This window comes from Protomyctophum parallelum (genome assembly GCF_964188405.1).
Source record: "Protomyctophum parallelum genome assembly, chromosome: 4".
Taxonomy (NCBI): Eukaryota; Metazoa; Chordata; class Actinopteri; order Myctophiformes; family Myctophidae; genus Protomyctophum; species Protomyctophum parallelum.
In genome coordinates, this window is record NC_139700.1 from 48,752,968 (window position 1) to 48,764,841 (window position 11,874).

Here is an 11,874-nt window from a genome sequence, read left to right on the forward strand (position 1 = left end):
GGAAAGCCCCTCAAGTTCTCCTGAATCTCCTCCTCTCTGTAGCCGACCTGAGATCAGATTCATACGAGGTTTCCACTGGACACACACTGGGTCTGATTATAACCCCATTCTGACCTGAGATCAGATTCTAAAAAAAAAATCAGTCGTTCTTCGATTTTTATTAAAAAAAAATAGCAGACCTACAAGCTCATAGCGCGCCACTCCGTGGCGCGCTATGAGCTTGTAGATCTGCTATTTTTCAATAGCTAAAGCATGACATGATGATAACACCAAAATGGGTTCCCGTTCAGAATGGGTTAACATAATTATACTAATTATATCATTATTAATATAGTTATTATATCGTTATATATAATAAATTCATTATATGAATGAATATATACTCTAAATGTTTACGCTCGCTCTGCACTTTGCAACGGATACGGAAACGGTCACAGTGTACGTATGTAATTAACGGATACAGTAAGGCGGGCTTTAGACCGGATGTGATCACTCGACAGTAAATAGAACCCTGGCTGGGGCTTCCTTCCCTCAGCTACTGCTGGAAGGAAGCCGGGTGACGTCATAGACATATGGGTGACGCAATAAGGTGGAGTTTGTTTTTCAGGCGGAGCAACTTTTGGAATGGAGTGACAAGATTATGATTACATAGTTTAGCATTTATATTGCCTTATTTTTTATTTCACTTATCTTTTTGTTTTCAATTCTATTTTTAGTGGATATTTGGGAGTGGGGGAGGGCCGGTAGTCTAGTGATTCTCAACCTCACCAGTGTCCAGTGGTACTTGACGCCCCCTCTGGTGGTACACAGAGGAACTTCCCCCCAAAAGAAAAAAGGGACATATTATAGAAACAAATATATATATATTAGCCTCGGTCCCAGGCTTACTTATCTGCGAAAAGAATATATGTGTATGTATATATATATATATATATATATATATATATATATAGGCCCAAAATACTTCTATGAATTATTTATAACTCAAGATATCATGGAAATGGGATTTAAAAGCAGGTTTTGCTTTCCTGCTGTCAGTGAGTGAGCAGGCCTGATAAGTATCAAACTCCCAAAATTCACCAGAACACAGGAAAAGTACACAGTAAAAATGTTCTTGGGGAGTAATAAACACAACAAAAAAACAAAATAAAAACCTCAGAACTTTTGACTAGTCTTTATACTTTGATTTGAATACAGAACATAATTACTTAAGCAATTCATTCAAAATCTAAATGGTAATGGACTGCAGGCTGCCTTTAAGATGGCAGACTTCGGCATCAAGCATTAAATGTAAAACGCAAAATAAATACAAACTAGCAAGTGCTACTCAAGTCATGACGACTGACCCCTTATTAAAATGTTATCAAAATGTTTTATTTGCAAAGTAAAACTAAAATATTAAAAAGGTCCTGTATCAGTGATATCCAATCTTCTGGTGTCTGTGTGTCCAATACATGTTCAAAACTGTTCTTTTCACGATTAAAATTCAACAAAAAAGAATAGTTGATCTACATTCTACAAGCTGACAAAGTGTTGCAATGCGACACGTTTGTGATATTTACAATGGGCTGTTATAATCAGCCGTCACAAAATGGCTGAAGAGAGTAAGAGACGCGACGTCAATCAACAGCAGTGATACTGTAGCTAGATGGAGGCGACGATGACGCATCAAACTCCGAAGCTCATGGAGCGTGCGAAAGTCCGACCAATCAGCCTCCTCCTTCCAGTCTTCAGCGAGCCCCCGTTAGCGGGAGGCCCCATCCCCAGCTCAGGAAGCCACGACAGACGGGTCTGACGTGGAGACCTCGCCGCCGACCGGGCCTCCTCAAGCTCCCTGAGGGAAGGAAGGGGAATTATAGCATTTGTTTCACATCAGAAGGGATTTTAACAAATAACTGAAACTATATGGGCTCGGAATAGAGCGTCGCAGTCCCCCCCTCCCCCTTTCAGAACGACGAGTGGTCCAGGAAATTAATCCCAATGCATTTTTCCCCATAGGCTTTTCTTAAAGTATTTATTTAAAGACGGTTACGCCGTGGACAAAGCCAACTCGGAGCGTGACAAATCACGACAATGCACACAATGTTTTGGGCCGATCAAATAATAAGAAGAAAAACAAAACAAATAGTGTCGTCTCCTGCCTTTATTTTCTTCTTTCTAATGATTTGACAGGCCCAAAATATTGTGTTCATTGTCATGATTTGTCACGATCCGAGTTGGCTTTGTCCGCGGTGTAACCGTCAAACTTTAAGAAAAGCCTATGGGCAAAATGCATTGGGATTCATTTCCTGGGCCATACTCGTCGTTCTGAAAGGGGGAGGGACTGCGACGCTCTATAGAAGGGTAGATGCTGCTGGAGTTGTCCTCACGTACTTCTCCAACATGGCCGTCCTGAACTTCTCCACGTTGAGCTCCCGGCGGAGCTGAGCAGCCAGTCGTCCCGTCTCCGTGCTCTCGCCCCTCAGGACTGAGTGTTTGCACAGCGCCGAGGCAGAGGGCCGCACGTTGGGCTCAGGGTCCAACAGCAGCTGAAGCACACAAAGGCATTCATTAATATTGTTATTAGATCGAAAAGACTTGACAGGAGGATGTTGTGGATGAAGTTTCACGTTTCAATTTCATGTAAGGAAAAAAAGCGTTACAGGGAAAAGGCAATTTATGAATGAATCTTTAGTATCACTGGTCATAAGAGGTTTCTCCCGGCTGGTCTGCGACTGCTAGAGGCTCGTATCTCGTCTATAAACAAACTAAACAAAAGAGAGGCTCCTTCACCGGATATCCGGCACTAGCATAAAAGGCATTATGGGAAATGCAGTTCCAGGAAAAAACCCGTAAAAGAATATATCAACAGAAACAGCTATTCTAAATTAATTCAAATCTTTAAGTCTTTGTAAACTGTAAATAATAATACTATGAAAAACCTCTTTAGAAACATTATGAAATGAAATATGAATAACTATATTCCAAATAGTTATAACATTCATTTCAGTTAAAACCTCATTAGGACTGGAGGTCATTCTACAAATTGCCATCTAAATCCTAAACAGTTTTCTGATAAACTTATGTTGCTAATATGAGTGGTGCTCAAACTTAATACTATTGGGGATGGTGAAAAAATCTAAGACAAAACCTAACATACAAATCATTTGCAGAGCTGGATAAAAAGGAACAGCATATAATGTGGCCATTGTGTGCCATTGTTTTTAAACGCTGTAGCACTTTTGAGATTTGATGAAAATGTAAAAGTGCATTACTACAAATAGAATAAATTATCATTACGTCAGTGTTGTTTTTCTAAATGTCATAAGATTTTAGTCGACTAAATCTACAGTTGATTTAGTCGACTAAAATGTATTTTGGCGGGTCTTGATGCCGTCATAATGAGTGTTCGCGTCGCGACGCGGTGTGAGCTTGTAGATCTGCTATTTGCATGCAACCAAGTGTAAAATGTAACCAAGTGTAAAATGACTTGCACTGGATCTCTTGTCCACTAGTCCCTTTCCAACAACACGTCTAGTTTGTATCTGTCGACAAAATTGCCAGTATATTTAGTCTTAGTCTTAGTTATCGTAGCTTAGTTTTCATTTACTTTCCATTTGTTTTTGTCAGTGAAAATAGGTAGTCGACGAACATTTTTCGTCTTTCGTTTTAGTCGACGAAAACAACACTGCATTACGTACCCTCAGGAGGCCAGTGAAGGCGGGGGAGAGCTCCTGGGGAAGGCGGGGAAGGTGACCCTGCCTGAGGTTGTGCCACTCGTCTCCGTTCTGGGGAAGAGGAGGCGCCCCAATGGCCAGCAGAACCGTGAGACCCAGGGAGAAGATGTCCGCTTTTGGGAGGTTACTGTAGTCCTGCAGCAGAACACAGCCATGGTTGGACATGCATAGTACATAGTATATAGCACAGCCTTAGTACAGTATTTTATAAAAAAAAAAAATTATCCCACGATTTTTGTAACCCGTTTTTCACCCCTGTGTCAATCATCTAATGTGATCCTGGGCTCTACACACCCTCCACCAACCTGGGGAGAGCAAACGGACTTGAACTCATGCTTCCTTCATGCCCGAGTGTCCAAGTTGCTCCTTTACACCTGACAGGGGGGAGTTTCCCTGGTTGGACGTAGCACGTGGAAGGAACACGTTATTCCAACCAGTTCCTTTCTCCTCCATCTGGCGCCCCGGCTGGCCAGGGGGAGGCACTTTAGAGACCAGGATTAGTGTGGCAAAGTGTTTCTAATCGCTCCTCATTTTGTGGGGACCCCTCAGTGGAACCCCCTCAAGGACACCTGGGGGGGGGGGGGGGGGGGGGGGGGGGGGGTCCCTCGACCCCACTTTGAGAACCACTCCTCCAAGCTCCAGGCATCATAAATCATATTTTATAAATACCAAGAGCACTTCACCTCTTGCAGGATTTCACTGGCCAGGAAGCGACTGTCCCCCTCCTCCACCTGAGGGCTGCTGATTGACGTCACATGACCCAGGTCACCTGAGGGGCAATTAATGTTGTCGCACGGAAAGTTAATGACAGCCTGGCTGTGGCAATGCTCGCTAATTATTTTAATGCATCATTTGGCTAGATGTGTTATCGTGTGACGTGACCGACCAATTTTGTAAATGACACTGGTTGACGAACTCTCCTGTTCCTCTTCCTCGTCGCTCTCCGCTCCACCTCCTGGGCTCAAGCTGGTCCGATGGCAGATGAAGATGTTGCCTAGGAAGCGTCATATAATGTGTATAATGCAGACGGCCTTTGTACTGTACTCACTGTACAGGTTAACCCATTCTGACCTGAGATCAGATTCTAAAAATGTCTTCTACGTCCTGACAGCTTTCTGAAAAAGCTACGTTTCTGTGTCAGTGGTTCTTTGATTTTTCAAAAATAGCTAAAGCATAACGTAATGCTAAGACCAAAAGGGGTTCCCGCACAAAATGGTTTAAGTGAAGGAACCCCCACATTGATGTGCATTTGCTGACCCTCATTTGAAAATATGTTGTGCCAGGAAGGAACCTCCATAGGAGATTCATCAACATTTCCTAATAGCCAGAAAACAAAGTGTTCAAAGCGGCACTATGTAACCTTTTTTTAATGAATAAAAAGCATTTTGTCCAAACTGTAGAGTACGTTAATACAATATACGGTAACTCATACAATTAGGGGGGGGGGGGGTTATTTAGTCTCCCTGCTCTTCCATTGAGATCGTGTGATCTAAGGTCATGTCTCACCTAACTCATCTAAAACGAATTTTGAGACCCGATGGCCAAGATTGGTTATGCGGCCAGCACTGAAACAGAAAACAGGGTTCAAATCTGGAGTAGAAGAGGACAGTTACATTGTGCAGCTTTAAACCGGACCCTCGCTGGACCCCACTTTGAGGACCACTGCACACCATGTCTATAATATGTATGTGTACAAGTGAGTGAATGAGAAGAAAGGCTTGCGTGTACAGATATACTCACTGGGTTTGATGTCCAGGTGGACGAGGCCTGAACTATGGATGAACTTCAGACCCATGGCGACTTGCAGCAGCAGATCCTTCAGCTCTGCCTCAGAGAAGAACTCACCCTGAAGCTCCTTCTTAGCGATGGCGTCGAGGAGACTGCCGCCTGTATTGAATGAAGAGGTTTCAACGGTGAACTTAATTAAGTCCAACTTTAAACACAAAGACTAAAAGAACATTTTTGGTGCTTTTCCGCTTTAAGGTACCAGTTAAGTTTTCCATGGTTTTCCATAAGGCCAAAAGTTGGCTGGTACGTTTTTGTCATCACCGTCCCCCATCATACCAAAATGTGAGTGCAGACTACCAAAATGGTCAGAGAGAATCATCCATAGTGTAATTACTTCAAGCAACCATTTATCTTCTCTCAGGAACCTGTGAACTTACCATCACAGTATTCATTCTGAATGATCATGTGGTCTTCTTCAGCCCACGCCGAGAAATAGCGAACGACATGTGGATGATGTCCAAGAACTGCGTGAGCATACACTTCCTTTAAGGCCAGCTGCCTGAGAAGGAAAGAAAGCATGGCTTTCAACTAGAATAGCAATCTATTGTCAATACAATGCACTGGAAAAACTATGTAAAACTAATATTACACATTTAAAAAACTGCACCATGTAACTTTTAATGAATAAAATGTAATTTTGAAATTGTGAGCTTGTATATTGTCTGGCACACGACTAAATCAAGATTAATTTCTTTATGACAAAAGAAGTGTCAAATGAAGACGGCATGTTCTCAAAGTCATACGATTTGTCACACACGTTACCGCAGTGAAATTTGTTCTCCGCATTTGACCGATCTCTTGGAGCGGTGAGCTGCAGCCGTGCCGCGATCGGGAATCATTTGATTAGTTGATTTGACCCCCCCAATCCAACCCATTGATGCTGAGTGCCAAGCAGGGAGGCATTGGGTCCCATTTTTACAGTCTTTGCTATGACCCGGCCGGGGATCGAACCCCGACCTCCCCAGTTTCAGGGCGGACACTCTAACCACAAGGCCACTGAGCTGGTTCAGATTCTGTTCAGATTAGAGAACACAGTCCATCACTTGATACAGTGAGTGGCCCATGCACTTTACTTACTCATTGGTAGACCCTGCAAGGGGCCTGCGGGAGCGCTTGATGGCGTACAGGCATCCGTCCAGCCTCTTCACACACTTGTTCACGGCACCAAACTCCCCCGTGCCGATGCACTGCAGCTCCAGGAACTCACTCTCGTAGCGAGACAGCATGAACTCCTCCACGGCCTGCCTCTGCCACACAAACACACACAGACAGAGAGACAGCATGAACTCCTCCACGGCCTGCCTCTGCCACACACACACACACACAGAGAGACAGCATGAACTCCTCCACGGCCTGCCTCTGCCACACAAACACACACACACACAGAGAGACAGCATGAACTCCTCCACGGCCTGCCTCTGCCACACAAACACACACAGACAGAGAGACAGCATGAACTCCTCCACGGCCTGCCTCTGCCACACAAACACACACACAGAGAGAGACAGCATGAACTCCTCCACGGCCTGCCTCTGCCACACAAACACACACACAGAGAGACAGCATGAACTCCTCCACGGCCTGCCTCTGCCACACAAACACACACACAGAGAGAGACAGCATGAACTCCTCCACGGCCTGCCTCTGCCACACAAACACACACACAGAGAGACAGCATGAACTCCTCCACGGCCTGCCTCTGCCACACAAACACACACACACAGAGAGACAGCATGAACTCCTCCACGGCCTGCCTCTGCCACACAAACACACACACAGAGAGACAGCATGAACTCCTCCACGGCCTGCCTCTGCCACACAAACACACACACAGAGAGACAGCATGAACTCCTCCACGGCCTGCCTCTGCCACACAAAACACACAGAGATCTTTATTCTTTATGACAAACTGTAGTCTAACAAATCAATAATTATGGGGGGTGATCACAGATCATGTTCCCGACAGCAACGAGATACATCTGAAATATTATTCATATTATTATTAGACCGACCAGACACTTAGAGACATAGACAGCAACCTCCCTTCAGAACCAGGCCATAACAAAAACACTCATACCTTTGGTGGTAGAAATGCTTCTTCATCCTCCTCAGATGACGTGAGGCTGTGTCTCAGTCTGAGAGAGAGAGAACAGAAAGTGACCGTTAATGTTCCAGCAGGCTGCACTGCACAGCCCACTCACCCAACCTGTTGTTACACTCTGAATAGAACAGCGTTGTCACAGTGAGTCAGGGAATAGCAGTGGGCAAGGAAGCCACCTAGGAGGCACTATAATAATGAATTGCATTTTTATAGCGCTTTTCCAAGTGCTCAAAGCGCTTTACAATGCTTCATTCATTCATACATTGGGAGGTGAAGCGGCGAACAGTCGACGCCAGCGTCCTCACTTCCCACATTCACACACCAATGGTGGCGAGCTCACACCGACCGACTCATTGGAGGCAATGTAGGGTTCAGTGTCTTGCCCAAGGACACTTCGACATGTGGACAGGAGGAGGAGCGGAGATTCGAACCGCCGACCCATGGATCAGTGGACGACCTGCTCTACCTCCTGAGCCACAGCCCCCCCCCCCCCACACTAATAAAACAGACAGGCACACAAATCTTACTTGGGCTCGTGCTCGTAGAGAACGTAGTCATCGTCGATCAGACAACTCTTCCTCTTGTAGTGCTCGCTGCTCCTGCGGACGGTGTCCGGCGTGAAGGGATTCACGTTGACCGAGGGCGCGCGGCCGTGACTCCCAAAATGCAGGGCGCGCTGACTGCGACCGGGCCTGGTGCTGGAACAGGGCTCAGATGACTTACACAACAGGCTCTGTACGGGAGACATGACAGAGGAAGTACACAACAGGCTCTGTACGGGAGACATGACAGAGGAAGTACACAACAGGCTCTATACAGGAGACATGACAGAGGAAGAAGTACACGTGTGACATTTTTTACCATTGAGCTACTAGAGCCCGTCTGTACACAAGTACAGTTACTTGAGTCTAAGTACTACTGTACCCAAGTACATCGTTTGTACCCAAGTACATCGTTTCTGTACTTAACTTGAGCATTTTCGGTTGTTGATTCTTTGGAACATTATCATTTTCACTACACTATACACAAGACAAATGTGCACTTCCGTTTTGACTTCACTGCATTTCTAAGAGACTTCCAAAAAATACATTATAACAACTTGTGCATTTCACTTTACAGTGAAAATAGACACTATGTGCTCATGTGTCCATTCAAAACTATTGATAGTCTTGGATTGTTGTCCACATTTCAGCAATGCATCGATATTAAAAATAAAATGTAATAGTCATTTGTAATTTTCAATACGTATTCTCAGAGTATTGAAAAGGAAAGAAATGTACTCTTAACTCAAGTACAAAAACTGACTGAGCAACTCAAGTTGAGTCATATATTTGTCCCAGCTGCTATTCAACTGCTGAACAGCAAATAGCACTTTATTCTTGCCCTTTTGCACATACAGTACTGCCCACTAATGCACTTTTGCTGACTTTGCTACTACTGTACTGTATGTCATGAATTCTCTGTCTCCAGTGCCCTGTTCTTAGTCCTGTATTGAATGTTGTTGTTGTGTGTATTTTTACTATGATCTGGCTGCAAACCAATTACCCGCAAGGGACAATAAAGCTAACCTTGAACCTTGAAGGAGTTTGACTCAGTCAGTATCATGGGGTTGAGCAGCACTGACCTTAGGTGTGTTGGGGGAGTCACAGAGCCTCAGTTTCCTCCAGGCTGCGTAGGGGATGGGGCTGGAGGGCTCCGCGGCCCTGCTCCGGTGCCTCTGGACCCTGGGGGTCCGACACGAAGGACCGGGACTCTGCAGAGCCATCCCGGGGAACTTAAAGTGACATTCGTCCGAGCTGGTGTCACTGCTGCTGTCCTCATCGTAACAGCTCGACGAACCGTCATACATCGCCTTCGCCATGCCTGTTGGTGCACAGCATGCTGGGGTTAAGGGTTGCTTATTCGAAATAATCCATTTCATAAATTATAATACTATAACACCAATCGTGAATTGTGTCACGTTGTTGCAGGGCTTAAAGGAAAACAAAATCCAAAGACTGAAAATGATTTCTTTGCAAATCGGCACTGATCTCATTAAAGTGAAATCCTCAGCACTGAAATCCGTCCCCAGGACTGAGAACTTTAAGCCCCGAGAATGTAGATCAGCTACTTTTGGCATTTATTTCACCCACACGCCATGCACGGTTAGACTACCAAGTATAAAACTAGGCTTATGTGGGTTTTTTTAATACGAAAACATCCATTAGATTATGGTGAGGACTAGCCACAATTTGCAACTCTAGATTTTTTATAATGGGATGAATCTAGAGTTACAATACCCTCCATTGACTCCCCATTCATCCAATTTGCGTTTGCGATCTGCTTGTCTTAAACGACGTTAAACTGACCAACATTGCAGCTGTAGGGCAAGCTTGAATTATCCTCTTTCAATTTGCCGAGCTTTTGGGTCATAAAAATCCACCGTAGAGATGTTATGAGCTGCTTTCTGTCAATACATCCTCTGCAGGTGATAAGTGTTGGAGTTTGGAAGCGCTTGTTTCTATTAAGGGGTCGCGCTGCATTATGTGCAAATGCGAAACACGTGGTACGCAGGGCCGTTCAGTGACTTTCGACGAGTGCTTCCAAACTCCAACAATTAGAAAAATAATCACCTGCACAGAATTTCTTGACAGAAAGCAGCTCATGACATCTCTACGGTGGATTTTTATGAAACAAAAGCTCGGCCGATTGAAAGAGGATAATTCAAGCTTGGCCTACAGAGCTGCAATGTTGGTGAGTTTAACGTTGTTTAAGACAAGCAGATCGCAAACGCAAATTTGATGAGTGGGGAGTCAATGGAGGGTATTGCAACTCTAGATTCATCCCATTATAAAAAAAATCTAGAGTTGTAAATTGCAGCTAGAGAGAACTATCATTCCAGGTAAAAAATAAATGAACCTACCATTCTGTTTCAGAACTTGCTAAAATACCATTATGTGCTGAATCTAAGTAATAACAAAACACGAGAATAATTTACCAAGATATTCTATAATATTGCATAGTAAACTAGAAAATCGTAGGTATAGGCCTAGGCTTTTGATTTATTAAAATATTTATTGCAGAATTACAGTACATTTCAAGCACAACTCAATACAAAGACTGTTAACTGTGATAGTGGGCGATCAATAAAGCATTACACTTGTTTACAAGAGGGTCCACCTTGTTCAATTCATCAAAACATTTAGAGATCGTGAAAATACACTATAATATAGCCAAAGAACAGAACAGGAATTCATCATAAAGGAGGTAAAAAGGGAACATAGACATATACTGTGTCAGTGTCAGAGGGGAGAAGTGTATAAAAGGCTAGGAGTGGAGTCTTCAATTCAGATCAAGGTGAGATTATATTTATATTTAATCCGACTTCAAATTAAACTGGAGAAGATGACATGTGTAGGGCACTTCCGTGATGTCCAGATACTTTATTTATTTAAGTGATTCAAGTGAATGCAATTTAACAACTTGTTAAAACAATCACTTTAAGTTAAATACTCACCAACTGTACCATCACCACCAGGCATCTTGAATCTTTACCGCTGAGTATGCAAATGATTTCCTTTAAGCAAGCTCCGTCTTCTATCTGATTGGCTCAATGAAATTTGATCGATTTCGACGCACCTGCCGTTAAAGGTACAGAGACACAATATTGTCCTCAGTTATTTGGTCGTACCTCTCTCTCTCTCTCTCTCTCTCTCTCTCTCTCTCTCTCTCTCTCTCTCTCTCTCTCTCTCTCTCTCTCTCTCTCTCTCTCTCTCTCTCTCTCTCTCTCCAAAACACAACAATTCAAATAAAAACCTATTGAAACACATGAATACAATATTGTATATATATATATTCATAATTCATGTGTATTCATATTTGCATTGAATATTGTATTTATAATGTTGTACTATCTGTCTCTCTGCGGGCAGTCAGGGTCACATTTTAATAATTATAATAAATAAATAAATATATAAATCTCTGGGTCACATTTAAATAAATAAATAAATAAACAAATAAATAAATAAATAAATAAATAAATAAATAAATAAATACATCTCCGGGTCACATTTTTTTGTATAAATATAATAAATAATTATAATAAATAAATAACTCTGCGGACAGTCAGGGTCACATTTTTAATAATTATAATATTATTTATTCATCATAATGAATAACTATGCGGACAGACAGACAGTCAGTCAGTCAGGGTCACATTTTTTATAATTATAATATTATTTATTCATCATAATAAATAACTACAGACAGACAGACAGACAGACAGACAGA

At 43.1% G+C, this 11,874-nt stretch overlaps 1 protein-coding gene across 1 annotated transcript; it reads right to left on the minus strand.

Moving 5' to 3' along the window:
* Positions 1-1,668: 1,668 nt before the first annotated feature.
* On the minus strand, positions 1,669-11,200 carry wee2 (WEE2 oocyte meiosis inhibiting kinase; the record flags this gene model as incomplete). Its single annotated transcript, XM_083762852.1, has 12 exons — positions 11,102-11,200; positions 9,230-9,468; positions 8,133-8,338; positions 7,582-7,639; positions 6,582-6,751; positions 5,882-6,003; positions 5,457-5,603; positions 4,603-4,710; positions 4,400-4,485; positions 3,681-3,851; positions 2,374-2,528; positions 1,669-1,834 (listed from the first exon to the last, which is right to left on the minus strand). Exons 1-12 carry the CDS (start codon positions 11,124-11,126, stop codon positions 1,669-1,671), a joined length of 1,653 nt encoding a protein of 550 aa, XP_083618978.1. The 5' UTR covers positions 11,127-11,200.
* Positions 11,201-11,874: the final 674 nt, after the last annotated feature.